The sequence below is a fragment of the Dendrobates tinctorius genome, unplaced genomic scaffold, assembly GCF_039654945.1.
Source record: "Dendrobates tinctorius isolate UK_male_01 unplaced genomic scaffold, ASM3965494v1 ptg000014l, whole genome shotgun sequence".
NCBI classification, from domain to species: Eukaryota; Metazoa; Chordata; class Amphibia; order Anura; family Dendrobatidae; genus Dendrobates; species Dendrobates tinctorius.
Window position 1 is genome coordinate 12659783 of NW_027361682.1, and position 23370 is coordinate 12683152.

Below are 23370 nucleotides of genomic sequence, written 5' to 3' on the forward strand. Positions count from 1 at the left end.
TCAGAAAGACAGAGGATTGAGGAGGACTTTCATCCAACAACAAATTCACTGTAGGATTCCTGCCAGGAGACCGGATCTTCCACTGATGATTCTTCAGGGTTTCATAAGGTTTTCTCTACACAGTCACACTTGTGGGTACTTTTACGGAGACTAGTTTGTGTTGTGATCGGAGGTTGCAGTGGGGTAATAGGGGCTCAGATATCCATCATTCTGGGTTATGATAGCGGAGGCCACAAGCTCTACCGATGTTATCTTCTGGAAGTTCTCACACCGGTAACTTGTAAATGCTCAAAGTATAATCTGCACTTTGAAGAGAACATAAGAAACAGCATCAGACACTACAGAGCGAGTATTGTACGTGAGTAAACCAGTCCCGCTGCTTCATGATACGCAAAAACCAGGATCTAGGGATCGGGAAGAAGAGCCATAGATCAAAGGGCAGCAAGACTTTCAAGATGTGAGGAGTAAAAGGAAAAGAGAACACAGAACACCTGAAACTGCTGTATTAACAATGGTGTATTTGATAATGTATAGAAACTCCACCCACAGAATAGTGAGCGCAGCTCTGCAGTATAATACAGGATAGATAATGTATGCATGTACACAGTGACTGCACCAGCAGAATAGTGAGCGCAGCTCTGCAGTATAATACAGGATAAGTAATGTATGCATGTGCACAGTGACTGCACTAGCAGAATAGTGAGTACAGCTCTGGAGAATAATACAGGAGGTAACTCAGGGTCAGTACAGGATAAGTAATGTAATGTATGTCCACATTAAAATTGGATGAAGGGTTTAGGGGTTTCAGCTCCTTAACATGTGCCACCCTGTTTTTAAAAGGACCAAAAGTAATAGGACAATTGACTCCAAGGCTCTTTCATGGACAGGTGTGGGCAATCCCTTCATTATGTCATTCTCAATTAAGCAGATAAAAGGCCTGGAGTTGATTTGAGGTGTGCTGCTTGCATTTGGAAGGTTTTGCTGTGAAGGAAACCAGCGGTCAAAGGAGCTCTCCATGCAGGTGAAACAAGCCATCCTTAAGCTGCAAAAACAGAAAAAACCCATCCGAGAAATTGCTACAACATTAGGAGTGGCAAAATCTACAGTTTGGTACATCCTGAGAAAGAAAGAAAGCACTGGTGAACTCATCAATGCAAAAAGACCCGGGCGCCCACGGAAGACAACAGTGGTGGATGATCGCAGAATAATCTCCATGGTGAAGAGAAACCCCTTCACAACAGCCAACCAAGTGAACAACACTCTCCAGGAGGTAGGCGTATCAATATCCAAATCTACCATAAAGAGAAGACTGCATGAAAGTAAATACAGAGGGTTCACTGCACAGTGCCAGCCACTCATAAGCATCAAGAATCAAAAGGCTAGACTGGACTTTGCTAAAAAAACATCTAAAGCCAGCACAGTTCTGGAAGAACATTCTTTGGACAGATGAAACCAAGATCAACCTCTACCAGAATAATGGAAAGAGAAAAGTATTGTGAAGGCGTGGTACAGCTCATGATCCAAAGCATACCACATCATCTGTAAACACGGCGGAGGTAGTGTGATGGCTTGGGCATGCATGGCTGCCAGTGGCACTGGGTCACTAGTGTTTATTGATGATGTGACACAGGACAGAAGCAGCCGAATGAATTCTGAGGTATTCAGAGCCATACTCAGATCCAGCCAAATGCAGCCAAACTGATTGGTCGTCGTTTCATACTACAGATGGACAATGACCCAAAACATAAAGCCAAAGCAACCCAGGAGTTTATTAAAGCAAAGAAGTGGAATATTCTTGAATGGCCAAGTCAGTCACCTGATCTCAACCCAATTGAGCATGCATTTCACTTGTTAAAGACTAAACTTCAGACAGACAGGCCCACAAACAAACAGCAACTGAAAACCACCGCAGTGAAGGCCTGGCAGAGCATCAAAAAGGAGGAAACACAGAGTCTGGTGATGTTCAAGACTTCAGGCAGTCATTGCCAACAAAGGGTTTTCAACCAAGTACTAGAAATGAACATTTTATTTACAATTATTTAATCTGTCCAATTACTTTTGGTCCCTTTAAAAACAGGGTGGCACATGTTAAGGAGCAGAAACTACTAAACCCTTCATCCAATTTTAATGTGGATACCCTCAAATTAAAGCTGAAAGTCTGAACTTCAACTGCATCTGAATTGTTTTGTTTAAAATTAATTGTGGTAATGTCTAGAACCAAAATTAGAAAAATGTTCTGTCCAAATATATATGGACCTAACAGTATGTACACAGTGACTGCACCAGCGGAATAGTGAGTGCAGCTCTGGGGTATAATACAGGATGTAACTCAGGATCAGTACAGGATAAGTAATGTAATGTATGTACACATTGATTGCACCAGCAGAATAGAGAGTGCAGCTCTGGGGTATAATACAGGATGTAACTCAGGATCAGTACAGGATAAGTAATGTATGTACACAGTGACTCCACCAGCATAATAGTGAGTGCAGCTCTGGGGTATAATACAGGATGTAACTCACGATCAGTACAGGATAAGTAATGTAATGTACGTACACAGTGACTGCACCAGCAGAATAGTGAGTGCAGCTCTGGAGTATAATACAGGATGTAACTCAGGATCAGTACAGGATAAGTAATGTAATGTATGTACACAGTGACTGCACCAGCAGAATAGTGAGTGCAGCTCTGGGGTATAATACAGGATGTAACTCAGGATCAGTACAGGATAAGTAATGTATGTACACAGTGACTCCACCAGCATAATAGTGAGTGCAGCTCTGGGGTATAATGCAGGATGTAACTCACGATCAGTACAGGATAAGTAATGTATGTACACAGTGACTGCACCAGCAGAATAGTGAGTGCAGCTCTGGAGTATAATACAGGATGTAACTCAGGATCAGTACAGGATAAGTAATGTAATGTATGTACACATTGACTGCACCAGCAGAATAGTGAGTGCAGCTCTGGGGTATAATACAGGATGTAACTCAGGATCAGTACAGGATAAGTAATGTATATACACATTAACTGCACCAGCAGAATAGTGAGTGCAGCTCTGGAGTATAATACAGGATGTAACTCAGGATCAGTACAGGATAAGTAATGTAATGTATGTATACAGTGACTGCACCAGCAGAATAGTGAGTGCAGCTCTGGAGGATAATACAGCATGTAACTCAGGATCAGCACAGGATAAGTAATCTAATGTATGTACACGGTGACTCCACCAGCAGAATAGAGAGTGCAGCTCTGGAGTATAATACAGGATGTAACTCAGGATCAGTACAGGATAAGTAATGTATGTACACAGTGACTGCACCAGCAGAATAGTGAGTGCAGCTCTGGGGTATAATACAGGAGGTAACTCGGGATCAGTACAGGATAAGTATTGTATGTACACAGTGACTGCACCAGCAGAATAGTGAGTGCGGCTCTGTAGTATAATACAGGATGTAACTCAGGATCAGTACAGGATAAGTAATGTAATGTATGTACACAATGACTGCACCAGCAGAATAGTGAGTACAGCTCTGGAGTATAATACAGGATGTAACTCAGGATCAGTACAGGATAGGTAATGTATGTACACAGTGACTGCACCAGCAGAATAGTGAGTGCAGCTTGGAGTATAATACAGGATGTAACTCAGGATCAGTACAGGATAAGTAATGTAATGTATGTACACAGTGACTGCACCAGCAGAATAGTGAGTGCAGCTCTGGAGTATAATACAGAACGTAGATCAGGATCAGTACAGGATAAGTAATGTAATGTATGTAAACAGTGACTGCACCAGCAGAATAGTGAGTGCAGCTCTGGGGTATAATACAGGATGTAACTCAGGATCAGTACAGGATAAGTAATGTAATGTATATACACATTAACTGCACCAGCAGAATAGTGAGTGCAGCTCTGGAGTATAATACAGGATGTAACTCAGGATCAGTACAGGATAAGTAATGTATGTATACAGTGACTGCACCAGCAGAATAGTGAGTGCAGCTCTGGAGGATAATACAGCATGTAACTCAGGATCAGCACAGGATAAGTAATGTAATGTATGTACACGGTGACTCCACCAGCAGAATAGAGAGTGCAGCTCTGGAGTATAATACAGGATGTAACTCAGGATCAGTACAGGATAAGTAATGTATGTACACAGTGACTGCACCAGCAGAATAGTGAGTGCAGCTCTGGGGTATAATACAGGAGGTAACTCGGGATCAGTACAGGATAAGTATTGTATGTACACAGTGACTGCACCAGCAGAATAGTGATTGCGGCTCTGTAGTATAATACAGGATGTAACTCAGGATCAGTACAGGATAAGTAATGTAATGTATGTACACAATGACTGCACCAGCAGAATAGTGAGTACAGCTCTGGAGTATAATACAGGATGTAACTCAGGATCAGTACAGGATAGGTAATGTATGTACACAGTGACTGCACCAGCAGAATAGTGAGTGCAGCTTGGAGTATAATACAGGATGTAACTCAGGATCAGTACAGGATAAGTAATGTAATGTATGTACACAGTGACTGCACCAGCAGAATAGTGAGTGCAGCTCTGGAGTATAATACAGAACGTAGATCAGGATCAGTACAGGATAAGTAATGTAATGTATGTACACAGTGACTGCACCAGCAGAATAGTGAGTGCAGCTCTGGGGTATAATACAGGATGTAACTCAGGATCAGTACAGGATAAGTAATGTAATGTATATACACATTAACTGCACCAGCAGAATAGTGAGTGCAGCTCTGGAGTATAATACAGGATGTAACTCAGGATCAGTACAGGATAAGTAATGTATGTATACAGTGACTGCACCAGCAGAATAGTGAGTGCAGCTCTGGAGGATAATACAGCATGTAACTCAGGATCAGCACAGGATAAGTAATGTAATGTATGTACACGGTGACTCCACCAGCAGAATAGAGAGTGCAGCTCTGGAGTATAATACAGGATGTAACTCAGGATCAGTACAGGATAAGTAATGTATGTACACAGTGACTGCACCAGCAGAATAGTGAGTGCAGCTCTGGGGTATAATACAGGAGGTAACTCGGGATCAGTACAGGATAAGTATTGTATGTACACAGTGACTGCACCAGCAGAATAGTGAGTGCGGCTCTGTAGTATAATACAGGATGTAACTCAGGATCAGTACAGGATAAGTAATGTAATGTATGTACACAATGACTGCACCAGCAGAATAGTGAGTGCAGCTCTGGAGTATAATACAGGATGTAACTCAGGATCAGTACAGGATAGGTAATGTATGTACACAGTGACTGCACCAGCAGAATAGTGAGTGCAGCTTGGAGTATAATACAGGATGTAACTCAGGATCAGTACAGGATAAGTAATGTAATGTATGTACACAGTGACTGCACCAGCAGAATAGTGAGTGCAGCTCTGGAGTATAATACAGAATGTAGATCAGGATCAGTACAGGATAAGTAATGTAATGTATGTACACAGTGACTGCACCAGCAGAATAGTGAGTGCAGCTCTGGGGTATAATACAGGATGTAACTCAGGATCAGTACAGGATAAGTAATGTAATGTATATACACATTAACTGCACCAGCAGAATAGTGAGTGCAGCTCTGGAGTATAATACAGGATGTAACTCAGGATCAGTACAGGATAAGTAATGTAATGTATGTATACAGTGACTGCACCAGCAGAATAGTGAGTGCAGCTCTGGAGGATAATACAGCATGTAACTCAGGATCAGCACAGGATAAGTAATGTAATGTATGTACACGGTGACTCCACCAGCAGAATAGTGAGTGCAGCTCTGGAGTATAATACAGGATGTAACTCAGGATCAGTACAGGATAGGTAATGTATGTACACAGTGACTGCACCAGCAGAATAGTGAGTGCAGCTCTGGGGTATAATACAGGAGGTAACTTGGGATCAGTACTGGATAAGTATTGTATGTACACAGTGACTGCACCAGCAGAATAGTGAGTGCGGCTCTGTAGTATAATACAGGATGTAACTCCGGATCAGTACAGGATAAGTAATGTAATGTATGTACACAATGACTGCACCAGCAGAATAGTGAGTGCAGCTCTGGAGTATAATACAGGATGTAACTCAGGATCAGTACAGGATAGGTAATGTATGTACACAGTGACTGCACCAGCAGAATAGTGAGTGCAGCTTGGAGTATAATACAGGATGTAACTCAGGATCAGTACAGGATAAGTAATGTAATGTATGTACACAGTGACTGCACCAGCAGAATAGTGAGTGCAGCTCTGTAGTATAATACAGGATGTAACTCAGGATCAGTACAGGATAAGTAATGTAATGTATGTACATAGTGACTGCACCAGCAGAACAGTGAGTGCAGCTCTGGAGTATAATACAGGATGTAACTCAGGATCAGTACAGGATAAGTAATGTAATGTATGTACACAGTGACTGCACCAGCAAGAATAGTGAGTGCAGCTCTGGGGTATAATACAGGGTGTAACTCAGGATCAGTACAGGATAAGTAATGTATATACACAGTGACTGCACCAGCTGAATAGTGAGTGCAGCTCTGGAGTGTAATACAGGATGTAACTCAGGATCAGTACAGGATCAGTAATATAATGTATATACACAGTGACTGCAGCAGCAGAATAGCGAGAGCAGCTCTGGAGTATAATACAGGATGTAACTCAGGATCAGTACAGGATAAGTAATGTAATGTATGTACACAGTGACTGCACCAGCAGAATAGTGAGTGCAGCTCTGGAGTATAATACAGGATCTAACTCAGGATCAGTACAGGATAAGTAATGTAATGTATGTACATAGTGACTGCACCAGCAGAACAGTGCGTGCAGCTCTGGAGTATAATACAGGATGTAACTCAGGATCAGTACAGGATAAGTAATGTAATGTATGTACACATTGACTGCACCAGCAGAATAGTGAGTGCAGCTCTGGGGTATAATACAGGATGTAACTCAGGATCAGTACAGGATAAGTAATGTAATGTATGTACACATTGACTGCACCAGAAGAATAGTGAGTGCAGCTCTGGGGTATAATACAGGATGTAACTCAGGATCAGTACAGGATAAGTAATGTAATGTATGTACACAGTGACTGCACCAGCAAGAATAGTGAGTGCAGCTCTGGGGTATAATACAGGGTGTAACTCAGGATCAGCACAGGATAAGTAATGTAATGTATATACACAGTGACTGCACCAGCTGAATAGCGAGTGCAGCTCTGGGGTATAATACAGGATGTAACTCAGCATCAGTACAGGATCAGTAATGTAATGTATGTAGTGAATCACTACACTTTTCATAAAAACATCTCAACAAGAGAAATGTCAGTGGTAAATGTTTGTCCGGCCGTGCAGTGGCTTGCACTCCGTGTGTAGCACTATTCTCCGGTGATGGCAGATGCCTCTTCTGTACTTAGACTTATGCACCGTGTTGTGTAATGTTGTGCGTCTTGTTTTTCTTTACATTCCTGTTAGTTTGTGGGTGTTCGAATACAGATCCGACTGAGAATTAACACATCCACCAACTCTATTCCCACAAATCTATATGGGAGCTGTAGCCTCTGCCTCTGGATGGCGATGCTTCGAGGTGGCTGGAGCTTACAAAGAGACGGTATTACAGATCTGTACACTGTGGAGCTTGGTAGAGACGGTCCATGAGACCCAAGGCTGGGCCATTACAGGCCACTTTTATCTACCGGATGTAAGCAGCAATAACACCAGTGACAAGAAACAGTGATTTTATCAACTGCCTATTATACACTCAAGACTGTAAATGCCCCTTAATGGATGTCTCATGGCGTACAGGTAGCTTTGTAAGCTCACTTTTATTTTTGGACTCTTTGGAGGGGATTTCTTATTTTTCCCAGATTTCTCAGTGGTTTCGAGGTTTTGTGTGAGGCATTGAAGAGTAGGAAGCCAGACAGAGGTCACATACTTTATGCTGACACTCTACTTGAGGTACCACAGCCCTTATCTCTATCCACTTGAAGTATGACATGAAGTTACACCCTCTGGCCCAGGATAAGCTTTTGAACTCTTTGGTTCCCATCTCTCTGCTATCTCTGTGTTGAAGGTATTGATGCGGGCAGGTCATTGGACTGACAGCGTGGTGAGTGTGAGGAGAAGCACAGTCCGCTCCTTGAGGAAAACTGTTTATAAAGTTCATAAACAAACACTTAGAGCCGTCTCCGACCTAACCTCGCACCCCTAATCAAAGAGGAGACCGGGCAGTTCCCCTCTCTTTATAATGTGTCCAACGTGAGGGAACTTCTCACCCCTAATCAAAGCTGAGACCGGGCACCCCCCTCGGTATAATGTGTCCAACATGAGGGAACCTCTCACACCCTAATCAGAGTGGAGACCGGGCACCCCCCTGGTATAATATGTCCGACATGAGGGAACCTCTCACCCCCTAATCAAAGCAGAGACCGGGCACCCCCCCCCCCAGTATAATATGTCCAGCATGAGGGAACGTCTCACCCCTAATCAAAGCGGAGACCGGGCACCCCCCAGTATAATATGTCCAACATGAGGAAACCTCTCACCCCTAATCAAAGCAAAGACCAGGCACCCCCTAATGTTATATGTATTGTGTATGACTTATCAGAACATCTCACCCAATAACCATAGCAGGGACCGGACATCCCCTGGTATAATAATAATGTGTCCGACAAGACAGAACCTGTTGCCCAAACTACTCTCATGCCATGTTGCGTCCTACAAGAGGATGCTCTCACACCGGTTGGTCTCCTCTTCTGCTGGGTCCAATGAGATGAAAGCCCTTATCCCAGCTATTCTTCCCATTCTGTGTCCTACAAGATGGAACCCCTTAGCCTGGCACTGCAGTATCGTGTCTTAGAAAAAAAAACAAACTGTCATACTGTGACCCTGAAGAGGGAACCCCTCGCCCTGGCTGATGTCTGATATCTGTTTCTAAGGGCACCCAGCAGAACTTCGAATTAAGCTCTGGATGTGAATAAGGGAGACAAAGTTCCAAACATTTACGATATAGGAAAGTAAAGTTATTCAGTGCTTTATAAAGATCAAAACTTTTTCTTCATTTTGCTGAGGACAAGCTCAATCTATGAATGATTTGGCTGTGAATCAGACATGTGTGATACACTGTTCCTTGTACACGTGGGTCGTCTCTAGTCTGGCGTCTTCCATCCCCTACAATCGGCTTTATGAATGGACGTGCGCAGATTGCTGTTCTTAGCATATCGCCAAGTCTCTCAGTTCCGGAAGGGAAGCCCCCAATTAACACTTACAGCTGGTCTTAATTATCGCCAGCATGCCTTATTGAGTAACTAGTCCTGTGTGCGGCTTTTACGTTTCTTCCTAGAGTCGGATTTCTCTGCTATTTTCTGTTCCTTGCTGAAGACGATCCATGGACTATGGCGAGCGGGTGAGGCCGTGCCCCGAGATATAACACCTCTGTGTAAATTAGCGCCAATCTGGACCTGGAAGTGTCACATTAGAGAGGTTAATTAGGACTGTGACACTCTGATAGGGAGCTTATTAAAGGTAGCGATCAATGGCCTCTTCTTCACCCGGCCAGACAAATCCAATATGTGCTACTTCCCAATTAACCAGATTCCATCGGAGAAGAGCCGGCTTATAATACGACTTCTTTATCTTAATAGCATCCAGTGTTGGAGAATAACTCTGATTACTTTACTAGAATCGAGCTCGGAGCCCAGACAGTCGTCCGGTTCTGTCATCTTCTCCCCGAAGAAGCCGAATGTTCCTTATTGATCGGTGTAGAGTTGAATAAAGAGCGGTGGGTCACTCCTGGAGGTGGAGGAAAGATATCTGTAATGTTGGAGAAGAGCTGAAATTGGGAGATGTCTGTTCTGGTTTATATTAGGAAATATTTGAATGTTTAGCTGTGGTGTACCTGTATTATCAGAATAGGTATGGATATACATCACTCTGTATTTTTGTAGGTGCTCAGATATAATGCCACTCGTTCGAATCAAGTAAAATAAAATCTGGAACTCTTGTAAGTTGAATTTGAGATTTATTTAGCAATAGCAATTCCAACTTAAAATAACGTTTTGACCTCATATATAGACCTTCATCAGACAAATTGCTATGGTTTGAAGGAAACAAGTTGGTGCACCACCAGGATAAGAGAACAGCCCAGGGAGATTGTGCGCACCAATAACCTTATTTTAACCTTATCCTGGTGAATGTCTGTCTGATGAACGTCTATGTTTGAGACCGAGACTTTACTTTAATTTGGGATTGCTATTGTTAAATAAATCTCACATTCGACTTATTAGATTGGGAGATTTAATTGTACTCGTATTATCATAATATGAAACCTGTGGAGTACCTGGATTAGCAATATGAAGCTCACCCTGTATTTTGATATACCTTATGTATGGCCTTTTGCAGGCCTCGTGCTCATTCTCGTACAGTGAGACTCGTGCAGCCAGTCGGCACACGAAATCTCCTTTATGGCGAGGCATCCTTGCTTAACCCCTTGATGTTGAGCTTTTTCCATGTAATTAGTACTTTGTGTTTGTCTTTTATGTCCCTGAGCTCAGGCAGATTGGAGTCCTTTCATTTACTGGTGTGTCGGTGAGACGGAGGGTGTAATGAGGGCTGCGGAGCTGTTACCTTTATTATGATTTGTGACCGTCCCTGGGATGGCTGCGCATGGTGCAGGGCTGCAGGGTTCAAAGCACAACTTTGTTCTTTAATATTGAGACTTGGACATGTGATTGAAGTATATCACTTAGTGCCTATGTGTTATAGGGACTGCACTTTTCTATGTTCTGAGTTTCATGTTTCATTATATTCACAAGTCGTTCCTCCAGAATGAAAAATATTTCTCAGGTGACACCTGGCGCTCTCACTGATTAGTTGTTATCCCCTCCAGCCCCGGCCGGATGTAAACCGTTTACGGCACGGAAAAAGCACTACTCCATACACTGTAGTGGTTGTTCCCAGGTACTGCAGCTCACGTCCTATTGACGTGTATGGGATCTGACCTACAGTACCTTAAATCAGCCACTACACAGAGTATGGCACTCTGCTCTTCAATGCCGTACAGTGATGATGACAGCTCATCCATGGGGGAACCGGGTGTAGGACCCCAATACTGACTTATGCTAATGGTGAATCATCAGTATAAATGTACCAGAAAACCAACACTGTGGGGAGAATACACCGTATATGTTCTATGCCATGGAAAGATCTGAAAAGGGTTGTGCCAGACGAACGCTGTATATTTTAGTGTTATCTCATGTGACAATCGGTTTCATTTTCTGATGACGTGCTCAGTAATTTCAGCCTGCCTTTTTTTTTTATCCTCCTGTGAATTTTCCCTAATCGGGGTCTTCTACCAATCCTCCTGTGATTTTTCCCTGATTGGGTTCTTCTACCAATCCTCCTGTGATTTTTTTTTTTTTTTTTTTTTCCTGATTGGGTTCTTATACCAATCCTCCTGTGATTTTATTTCCTGATTGGGTTCTTATACCAATCCTCCTGTGATTTTTCCCTGATTGGGTTCTTCTACCAATCCTCCTGTGATTTTTTTTTTTTTTTTTTTTTTCCTGATTGGGTTCTTATACCAATCCTCCTGTGATTTTATTTCCTGATTGGGTTCTTATACCAATCCTCCTGTGATTTTATTTCCTGATTGGGTTCTTATACCAATCCTCCTGTGATTTTTTTTTTTCCTGATTGGGTTCTTATACCAATCCTCCTGTGATTTTATTTCCTGATTGGGTTCTTATGCCAATCCTCCTGTGATTTTTTTTTTTTTTCCTGATTGGGTTCTTATACCAATCCTCCTGTGATTTTATTTCCTGATTGGTTTCTTATACCAATCCTCCTGTGATTTTATTTCCTGATTGGTTTCTTATACCAATCCTCCTGTGATTTTATTTCCTGATTGGGTTCTTATACCAATCCTCCTGTGATTTTATTTCCTGATTGGTTTCTTATACCAATCCTCCTGTGATTTTATTTCCTGATTGGGTTCTTATACCAATCCTCCTGTGATTTTTTTTTTTCCTGATTGGGTTCTTATACCAATCCTCCTGTGAATTTATTTCCTGATTGGGTTCTTATACCAATCCTCCTGTGATTTTATTTCCTGATTGGGTTCTTATACCAATCCTCCTGTGATTTTTTTCCTAATTGGGTTCTTCTACCAATCCTCCTGTGATTTTATTTCCTGATTGGGTTCTTCTACCAATCCTCCTGTGATTGTATTTCCTGATTGGGTTCTTATACCAATCCTCCTGTGATTTTTTTTTTTCCTGATTGGGTTCTTATACCAATCCTCCTGTGATTTTTCCCTGATCCGGGTTTCATACTAATCCTCTTTTAATTTTTTTTTCTCCCTGATCGGGGTCTTATACCAATGAATGGGTCATCATAAGTGAGTGCAGTTGCTTGCAGTACATGTGTGGTTCAACCGTGCACATACGCTATGGAGAGTGCTTATACTGCCTAAGCACATGACATGATTCATGATAGTTGGTACATTGGCGAATGGTCCGAGCTGTGAAAATCGCATGTATGATGTGATTGGGCATGCCGATGGAATAGGAGACTTATTGTCACTCAGGCCCTGGGACCGAAACTAGTCTCTGAAATGAGAATCCTCCATCCATCATCATTTTCCTACTATTATCTACATCTCGCATGTTGCGGTCAGACTTAGTAACTGCCAATGAGATAGCGTCCTCTGAATATTAGGAAGTTTCATTTCTCTTCTAGAAAGAAATATTGAGCCTTAATTTGCAGAAAGTGATAGTGAATTGGCCGCCACATAACGTCTGTCTACCTGCGCCCAGCTTCTTCTCTCTGTCCAGTTCTGGCCCTTGCACAGGGCGGCAATCATACCCAATCATTGCATAATGTAAATCTGCTCAGCGATCAAATGACAAACCAAAGAAGAAACAAAAGACACTCTACATATGAACGAGAGTCAATATCTCCCATATCAGTAGACGAATGAGCTGACTGCAGTGCTGGGGATGATCATGCAGGGGCACGGGACAGACTTTGCCTGTTTATTTTGCTCACATCTTAGATTTGGGAGGAGAAGTGTCAGAATTTTGGAAGCTGAGCGCTCCTCACGTGCTGGTGCAGCAGGTCTTTGCGCTATTTTCTCACTCCCGTCAGCAGATGAATTCCTTGTTTTGTGTGAATACCATACACAATCTTTCCGTGGAGTTATTTTAAGGATTTTTGCAGACAAAAGTGTCCATTGCTGAATAGTCAAACTCACAAACCCGTCTACTGGTTGTGTCACTGTCCCTGCTCAGTCCTGTACAGATGGAAGTGCATTGGGGGAGTGTCAGAGCACTTAACGCATGTAAACCCCCGTGTTATGGCAGTAGAAGAATAAAAATGATACTAGTCTTGTCATAATCCTATGTGATGGTGCAAATTAGCCTGGAAGTGCATTGGGGAGGTGTCCATGCGCAAAGTGCTTTGACATTCCCCCAATGCACTTCCAGGCTAATTCGCATCAGGATTACGACAAGACTAATATCAATTTTATTCTTCTACTGCCATAACACATCTTTCAGGCATAATATAGTCTTGACTGGTTCCCTCTAAAGCCCCATACATATCAGATAAAAGCTAGCCAACGCCAAAGGACCTTTTTACCATCTAATATGCATGGGGACCCTTCCCTGACAGATTATCTGGGACTCATGAAATTTCAATTTCCGATCCATAAGTTTTCATAAGCAGCTGACTGAGGTGTCTGTAGGCGGCTTTCTTCCTACAAACTCTCTGTTAAACTACATCCATGTGACTGAGGGAGCTAAGTCATGTATACGGACAGCTTTACTCCTGCTTCTTCTGGGAACCACCTGACCATGTTCCATGACTCCCGGGTTAGTAACCAGTCCCTATAGCTCAGTAATACAAAGCTGTAGGTATGCACTGCTGTATGGTGCTTCGTTAGTGTGAGACTGGTGGATGTGCCAACTCCGCAGCTGGTGGAGCATGTCCACTTCATAGAGAACATACTGACAGAGGAATCTTGTGATGGCCATTTACCCACCAGTCTTAGCAGCAGCACATGGCTCCCGTGTGCCCCGAGTGTGTCTGTGAACCCTAGGTGGGAGCTCCTGTCATCTCCGTTTTTCATCACTGTCCTTGTTCTCGGCGTGTTTGTGTTCCTTTGCCTCTTTTTCATGTCGTCAGATCAGGTTCAGCCACTCTCAGTGTTTAGGAATAGGCAGCGTCATTAGGAGGCAATGCAGCGTGCGACCAGCACAGAGGGATGTGTTGACTAAATGGCGTTGCGGTTTATTTTGCACCTTTGTGTCCCGTGCACCTGTGAAATGTATTGTGCAAATATTTTCAGAGGTGACACTTCACAATGGCGGTGCATGAACTGGAATAAAATCTGTTCTTTAGTGATCATTACTTGTACGTCACTCATGGTCCCTTTGTGTTTCTCTTGCAGTTTTTCGAGGTGCCTTTCGATTCGAACATGAACAGAACAAAGAGCCGTCCCCTTGTACGAGGACAGATCAGGTAAGACTGCCGCACCTGTCTTCGTAATATGACGCCCTGTCCATTGTACCCTTGCGAGCATGTGTCCATATGCAAACACTAAACCATGAAGGCACCACTGTTGGAGAGGAGAGAAAGCACCACAGCTAGAGAAAAGGGAATGCACCGCAGCTGGAGAGGAGAGAAGTGCTCCTGACATTATCAGAAATCAGATGTAACATGATCATTCTATCCAGAGTCACCTGATCAAAGTGAACCCTGATCTCAGCGGTTTAATCCCTTAAATGCCACAGTGTCCGCAGCATCTAAACAGTCTGCCACCCCATCACAGCAGTTCTTAGGAGAGTGGTTATATGACACTACACTGATATATAAAAAGGAAAAAAAGAACTGGCACATACGCTCTTGAGTACCGACGCTTTGGACTTCCCGTGTACATGATGGCACTTATGGAGCCACGAATATTGTGGGAAGGCCCAAATTTGTAACATGGTATGCATGATGTATGTTATATGGCTCGTTCGCGCAGGAGGGCTCAGGACATCACGTGACTTTCCGCGATAGCAGGGGTGCAGTAGAGGGGTGGAGAGGAGGGCAGCAGGGGTGTAGTAGATGGGTGTCGAGAGCATTAAAAAACTGTTAAAGGGAAACCCTAAGGATGTGTTCCCTAATGTTTGTGGGAGTTTGACTACAACCCCCCAATATTGTACGCCCCTGAAATAACCCCTTTCAAATTGTTTGGACGTTTTGGGGTTAACCCTCCAGATCTGGGAGTATTTGGGATAGCACACCTGTATGAGAAGGGATAAAGCTTTCTTATGACCTTCGCTGCTGTAGGACTCATATTTCCTTATTTACTGAGAGGATCTGGACATTCCCGACCCCGGCACACCGGCCAATAAAAGCACTTTGACTGGAACTGGCGGCGGGCTGGAAAGTTACTGGCAAGTACAGGGAGATGGCTGCCATGGATTCTGGGTGGTCAGCTCTGCAGTAATAATCTGCCCGGTGTTAATATCATACCCTCCTCTATATTTACAGTTATTATCAGGGTGTCACTGTATAGACTAGACACCACTGGGAGGGAGGAATATTTTTAAGACTTTGTTAGACAATAATGGTGACTTTCATTTCAATATCTCTGCTTACTGTTTGACCACGTGAAATTCGTGTTTATATCGAACGTCTCAAACCCTCCTGATTGTCACAGAAGCCCGGATCGTGCTGGGAGGGATACGAGAATCAGAATGTTTCCATTTACATACAGCAAACAGTGATCTTAAAAATGGTGGGCAATTAAACCACAAGAACGTTACAGAACATTTTATTATATACAGATTAAACTTTAATTTTTTTTTTTACTTACAAATGGGAAACTCCATTAAAGTGTAACGATGGTCTCACAACTGTCTTGCCGAGGAGGAGCGAGCTCATGGACAGTCCATGCATCGGTCACGCCACTCTCCAAGTTCATTTTACCTAATCCGCGGGGTCTAAGACCCTGGCCCCGCTCCAATCAAAACTTCCGACTTGTCAGCTGCGGAAGCCACAGCAACTAATTGGGGTGTACATTGTGCCGCCTGCGGCTCGTTGTTGTACCATCTCCATAAGCTTTTCCCATTAATGAGACTGTTGTAATTAATTTCCTATCGTCTGGCAGCCCCTCCCCCCGCATCCACAATCAGGGCTTGTTTCCCGGGGGTGGTTGTTCTTCTTATGCTGGTGCTCTGAGGATGTGACATGACACCCAGATATTAACAATTAAAAAAACACGATCTGGTTCCAGTACTGGGTATACGAGGCGTGCGATGCACATTGTCGCCATGTTCTGGTAATTAGCTGCAGGGATCATTTACAATAAGTGTGCGTGTTACCCGTAAACCCCGGGGCCGTTCCATTTTTCCAATCATTTTCAGAGGAGGTGAAGGAGAAAATGGCTGCATGGAGGATTAGTGCCACTCCTCCAGGCTACGTCCTGCATACAGGTTGTGTATGCTCTAGCGTAATTAAGAGGACGTTATTAGAAATCTCATCAAGGAGAGAATGGTCTCCATTCACCTGCTATATTCCAGGAAACTGATATCATGGACAGACAGTGGGGATGAGTCTTCTAAAGATCTGGGCACAGTGCTCCTATTGGCCGTGTGTCAGTGCACAGTGCTACTGCAGGCCGTGCGCCAGGTCACTGTGCTCCTGCAGACCGAGCTTCTGGTCATGGTGCTCCTGCAGGCCGTACATCTCGTCATGGTGCTCCTGCAGGCCGTACATCTCGTCATGGTACTCCTATAGGCTGAGCTTCTGGTCATGGTGCTCTTGCAGGCCCTGCATCTAGCCATGGTACTCCTATAGGCCATACGTCTAGCCATGGCGCTCCTACAGGCTGTGCGCCTGGTCACGGTACTCCCGCAGGCTGTGTCTCTGGCACATTTCTCCCACTGGCTGTGCGTCTGGGCACAGTGCACCTGCAGGCCGTGCGTCTGGACATGATGCCCCTACCAGTCAAGCCTCTGGTCAATGTACTCTTACAGGCCATCCGTCTGGCCATGGTGCTGCTACAGGCCATATGTCTGGTCACGTTGCTCATGCAGGCCGTACATCTGGGCACGGTTCTCCTGCAGTCCTTGTGTCTGGTCACGGTGATCCTGCAGGCTGTGCATCTGGGCACGATGCTCCTACAGATTGACAGGTTGTGTGTCTGGGCATGATGGCCCTGCAGGGCATCGAGCATAGACATGCAATATGCCATATTCCGTGGCCACCCACCATAAAAATACAACATGCAATCCTTAAACATGAAATTTTGGAAATTCTTATCTTTTCCCCTCTGATTTCTGCAGTTCACAGTCACGTAGGTCAGGTCAACAGTCCGACCCCATTGTGTTATCATTGATATGATTTATTCATCATCTTGCTTCTCGACAGCTCATGGGAAGTTTTAAAACATCCATTAGATGAAGGTGCAGATGCAGATTGGTCACGACAGGGAAAGATGTTCTTAGTTTGGCCAGCGTATACATTTCACGATGTATGGGGACATTCCAACAATCCCGGGCTCCTGTTTGAACTGGAGCTTTTGGTTTGTTCATCCTGATCTACCTGGTTCCCCGACTAATGTGATGATTCAGGAATGTGAGGATAGAGGACTTTGGAGAATTATACTTTTTTTTTTTTTGCATTCTTCGCACATGACGTGACGGGTCAGGGGTCTTTTGAATTTCAGTTTCACTGCAACTCATTTCTGCTGACTGAAGGCTAATAATAAATGCCCTGTTTTCCCAGCGACATATATATTTCTGACAGGTCACCTTTCACTCTCTGTATATTGAAGTTGGCTGAAGATTATACGAGTAGAGTGCGGAGAGCAGCCTCCATATATTTTCTTTGTGACACGCTGTATACATGGGGGAGCGAGGGCTCCAGGGCCTCTAAATGTCAAGGCTTTCCAAAAGGCGGCTGAGAGAAGCGGCAGCGTCGCCAGGCAGTCAACTCGCTGCTGGGGTCTGTTCCTGAAGGCACCACAGCACAGCCTGTCATGTCACCGAGGCATCAGGCTCCTAGTGCCCTGCCCTCTGTGGGTTCTCGCTTGCTTTCAGTGATGGAAATGACTGATGATCACGCCTTATCCTACAGGACGGGGTGCGATCTGTAGCTGGGTCTCGGCAGCACATCTCACAGTAGAATATAAGGGTCTCCTCAATCTGTAGCTGGGTCCTAGGGTCTCTGCAGCACATCTCACAGTAGGATATAAGGATCTCGGGGATCTGTAGCTGGGTCCTAGGGTCTCTGCAGCACATCTCACAGTGGGATATAAGGGTCTCCATGAACTGTATATGGGTCCCTGGGTGTCTGCAGCACATCTCACAATGGGATATAAGGATCTCGGGGATCTGTATCTGGGTCCTGGGGTCTCTGCAGCACATCTCACAATAGGATATAAGGGTCTCTGGCGATCTGTATCTGGGTCCTGGGGTCTCTGCAGCACATCTCACAATAGGATATAAGGGTCTCTGGCGATCTGTAGCTGGGTTCTAGGGTCTCTGCAGCACATCTCACAGTAGGATATAAGGATCTCGGGGATCTGTAGCTGGGTCCTAGGGTCTCTGCAGCACATCTCACAGTGGGATATAAGGGTCTCCATGAACTGTATATGGGTCCCAGGATCTCTGCAGCACATCTCACAGTGGAATATAAGGGTCTCCGTGAACTGTATATGGGTCCCTGGGTGTCTGCAGCACATCTCACAATGGGATATAAGGATCTCGGGGATCTGTATCTGGGTCCTGGGGTCTCTGCAGCACATCTCACAATAGGATATAAGGGTCTCTGGCGATCTGTAGCTGGGTTCTAGGGTCTCTGCAGCACATCTCACAGTAGGATATAAGGATCTCGGGGATCTGTAGCTGGGTCCTAGGGTCTCTGCAGCACATCTCACAGTGGGATATAAGGGTCTCCGTGAACTGTATATGGGTCCCAGGATCTCTGCAGCACATCTCACAGTGGAATATAAGGGTCTCCGTGAACTGTATATGGGTCCCAGGGTATCTGCAGCACATCTCACAATGGGATATAAGGATCTTGGGGATCTGTATCTGGGTCCTGGGGTCTCTGCAGCACATCTCACAATAGGATATAAGGGTCTCGGCGATCTGTAGCTGGGTTCTAGGGTCTCTGCAGCACATCTCACAGTGGGATATAAGGGTCTCGGTGATTTGTAGCTTGTTCCCAGATTCTCTGCAGCACATCTCAAAGGATATAAGGGTCTCGGCGATCTGTAGCTGGGTTCTAGGGTCTCTGCAGCACATCTCACAGTAGGATATAAGGGTCTCGGCGATCTGTAGCTGGGTTCTAGGGTCTCTGCAGCACATCTCACAGTGGGATATAAGGGTCTCGGTGATTTGTAGCTTGTTCCCAGATTCTCTGCAGCACATCTCAAAGGATATAAGGGTCTCGGCGATCGGTTCTGGGGTCTCTGCAGCACATCTCACAGTGGGATTTAAGGGTCTCTGTGAACTGTATATGGGTCTCAGGGTCTCTGCAGCACATCTCACAATGGGATATAAGGGTCTCCGTGAACTGTATATGGGTCTCAGGGTCTCTGCAGCACATCTCACAGTGGGATATAAGGGTCTCCGTGAACTGTATATGGGTCTCAGGGTCTCTGCAGCACATCTCACAATAGGATATAGGGGTCTTGGCGATTTGTAGCTGGGTCCCAGATTCTCTGCAGCCCATCTCACAGGATATAAGGGTCTCGGCGATTTGTAGCTGGGTCCCAGATTCTCTGCAGCACATCTCACAATGGGATATAAGGGTCTCTGTGAATTGTATATGGGTCCCAGGGTCTCTGCTGCACATCTCACAATGGGATATAAGGGTCTCCGTGACCTGTATATGGGTCTCAGGGTCTCTGCAGCACATCTCACATTGGGATATAAGGGTCTCCGAGATCTTCTCTTGTTCTGCAGCAGTGGTGATAAATTAGTCACTTTGGGTAAACTTTTTCCATGTTTCATTGTAAGACATTTATCTCACTGAGCAGGTAACAGTTCCAGGGCGCGACATCACCAGGCAGCCCAGATGGATTGGGGACAATGGCAGAGTCATGTCAGGGTACGTGCACACGCTGCGGAATCCGCTGCGGATTAATCCGCACGGATTTTGCAAAAACCGCAGATAATCCGCAGGTCCAAAGACCTGCGGATTATCTGCGGTTTTGCCTGCGGTTTGGTCCTGCGGATTCACTATATCCACAATGGTGGAGATAGGAACCCGCAGCGGTTTCCGCAGAAAGAATTGACATGCAATTCTTTCTGCGGATTCAAAACCGCAGCAAATCCGCGCGTTTTTTTCCGCAGCGTCGGCACAGCGTTTTTTTTTTCCCATTCAAATGGGAATGGTACTGTACACCGCAGCTAAAACTGCTGCGGAAACGCAGCGGAATCCGCAGCGTGTGCACACAGCCTCAGATTTAGACAGCTTCTTCATCTGCTTGCAAGAAGGGGCAGGACCACAGATGCTGTAAGGGAACCCCATTGTGTTCTCCACATAGTGGGTAAGAAGGATGAGGCCAAATACCATTACTGACATGGGATATTCTATAGGACAGCACGTCCGCAGGGATAGTATTGGCCCTGGTGTGTCTGAGGACATTTTACCGGTTATCATCCAGGCTGCAATTCACAAGTACAAAGGAAGGAATCAGATTATTTATATTACATCTCTCATCCTACTTTTGTTATAGGTTCTTGTAGGAAAGTGAGGCACCCTGTACCAGAAACATGCAAGACATCTTACAGGCTGCAGCCATTTAATGTAACATTCGCTTATCCTACATTTACATTTGATGTCTGACTATAGATTGAAAGTCACATATACAGACTTATTTCAGGGAATCATTTTTCCCAGCATCCCTGTGGTTGATGAGGGAACTATTCATCAGAGGAAACTGATCTACTCAGCCACCTTCAAAAGGGTATAAATCTGGAGGAATCTTATTATAAGACAAATACTGTATAAGATCAAATGAATAGGGATGTCTGCACTAAATGTTCCAGAATAGTGCTACAAAAGGGTATAATGCTGCTCCTATATACAAGAATATAACTACTATAATACTGTCCCTATGTACAAGAATATAACTACTATAATACTGCTCCTATGTACAAGAATATAACTACTATAATACTGCCCCTATGTACAAGAATATAACTACTATAATACTGCTCCTTATATACAAGAATATAACTACTATAATACTGCTCCTATGTACCAGAATATAACTACTATAATACTGCTCGCTATGTACAAGAATATAACTACTATAATACTGCCCCTTATGTACAGGAATATAACTACTAGAATACTGCCCCCTATGTACAAGAATATAACTACTAGAATACTGCCCCTTATGTACAAGAATATAACTACTATAATACTGCCCCTTATTTACTAGAATATAACTACTATAATACTGCCCCTTATGTACAAGAATATAACTACTATAATACTGCTCCTATGTACAAGAATATAACTACTATAATACTGTCCCTATGTGCAAGAATATAACTACTATAATACTGCTCCTATGTACAAGAATATAACTACTATAATACTGCCCCCTATGTGCAAGAATATAACTACTATAATACTTTGCTCCTATGTACAAGGATATAACCACTATAATACTGCCCCTTATGTACAAGAATATAACTACTATAATGCTGCCCCCTATGTGCAAGAATCTAACTACTATAATACTGCTCCTATGTACAAGAATATAACTACTATAATGCTGCTCCTATATACAAGAATATAACTACTATAATACTGTCCCTATGTACAAGAATATAACTACTATAATACTGTCCCTATGTGCAAGAATATAACTACTATAATACTGCCCCCTATGTGCAAGAATATAACTACTATAATACTTTGCTCCTATGTACAAGGATATAACCACTATAATACTGCCCCTTATGTACAAGAATGTAACTACTATAATGCTGCCCCCTATGTGCAAGAATCTAACTACTATAATACTGCTCCTATGTACAAGAATATAACTACTATAATACTGCCCCCTATGTGCAAGAATATAACTACTATAATACTGCCCCTATGTACAAGAATATAACTACTGTAATACTTTGCTCCTATGTACAAGAATATAACTACTATAATACTGCTCCCTATGTGCAAGAATATATCTACTATAATACTACCCCTATGTACAAGAATATAACTACTACAGTTGTGGCCAAAAGTATTGACACCCTTGCAATTCTGTCAGATAATACTCAGTTTCTTCCTGAAAATGATTGCAAACACAAATTCTTTGGTATTGTTATCTTCATTTAATTTGTCTTAAATGGAAAAACGCAAAAAGAATTGTCCTAAAGCCAAATTGGATATAATCCCACACCAAACATAAAAAAGAGGGTGGACAAAAGTATTGGCACTGTTCGAAAAATCATGTGATGCTTCACTAATTTGTGTAATTAACAGCACCTGTAACTTACCCGTGGCACCTAACAGGTGTTGGCAATAACTAAATCACACTTGCAGCCAGTTGACATGGATTAAAGTTGACTCAACCTCTGTCCTGTGTCCTTGTGTGTACCACATTGAGCATGGAGAAAAGAAAGAAGACCAAAGAACTGTCTGAGGACTTGAGAAACCAATTTGTGAGGAAGCATGAGCAATCTCAAAGCTACAAGTCCATCTCCAAAGACCTGAATGTTCCTGTGTCTACCGTGCGCAGTGTCATCAAGAAGTTCAAAGCCCATGGCACTGTGGCTAACCTCCCTAGATGTGGACGGAAAAGAAAAATTGACAAGAGATTTCAACGCAAGATTTTGCGGATGTTGGATAAAGAACCTCGACTAACATCCAAACAAGTTCAAGCTGCCCTGCAGTCCGAGGGTACAACAGTGTCAACCCGTACTATCCGTCGGCGTCTGAATGAAAAGGGACTGTATGGTAGGAGACCCAGGAAGACCCCACTTCTTACCCCGAGACATAAAAAAGCCAGACTGGAGCTTGCCAAAACTTACCTGAAAAAGCCTAAAACGTTTTGGAAGAATATTCTCTGGTCAGATGAGACAAAAGTAGAGCTTTTTGGGCAAAGGCATCAACATAGAGTTTACAGGAGAAAAAAAGAGGCATTCAAAGAAAAGAACACGGTCCCTACAGTCAAACATGGCGGAGGTTCCCTGATGTTTTGGGGTTGCTTTGCTTCCTCTGGCACTGGACTGCTTGACTGTGTGCATGGCATTATGAAGTCTGAAGACTACCAACAAATTTTGCAGCATAATGTAGGGCCCAGTGTGAGAAAGCT

At 43.8% G+C, this 23370-nt stretch overlaps 1 protein-coding gene across 3 annotated transcripts in view; it reads left to right on the forward strand.

The window, feature by feature from the left end:
* Nucleotides 1-23370, forward strand: part of COX10 (cytochrome c oxidase assembly factor heme A:farnesyltransferase COX10) — a 96344-nt gene that overhangs the window by 61609 nt on the left and 11365 nt on the right. For all 3 annotated transcript variants that reach the window (XM_073559622.1, XM_073559624.1, XM_073559623.1), the window contains exon 5: nt 14482-14552. In XM_073559622.1, the coding sequence (XP_073415723.1) occupies nt 14482-14552 (71 nt within the window). The remainder of the gene's footprint in view (nt 1-14481; nt 14553-23370) is intronic.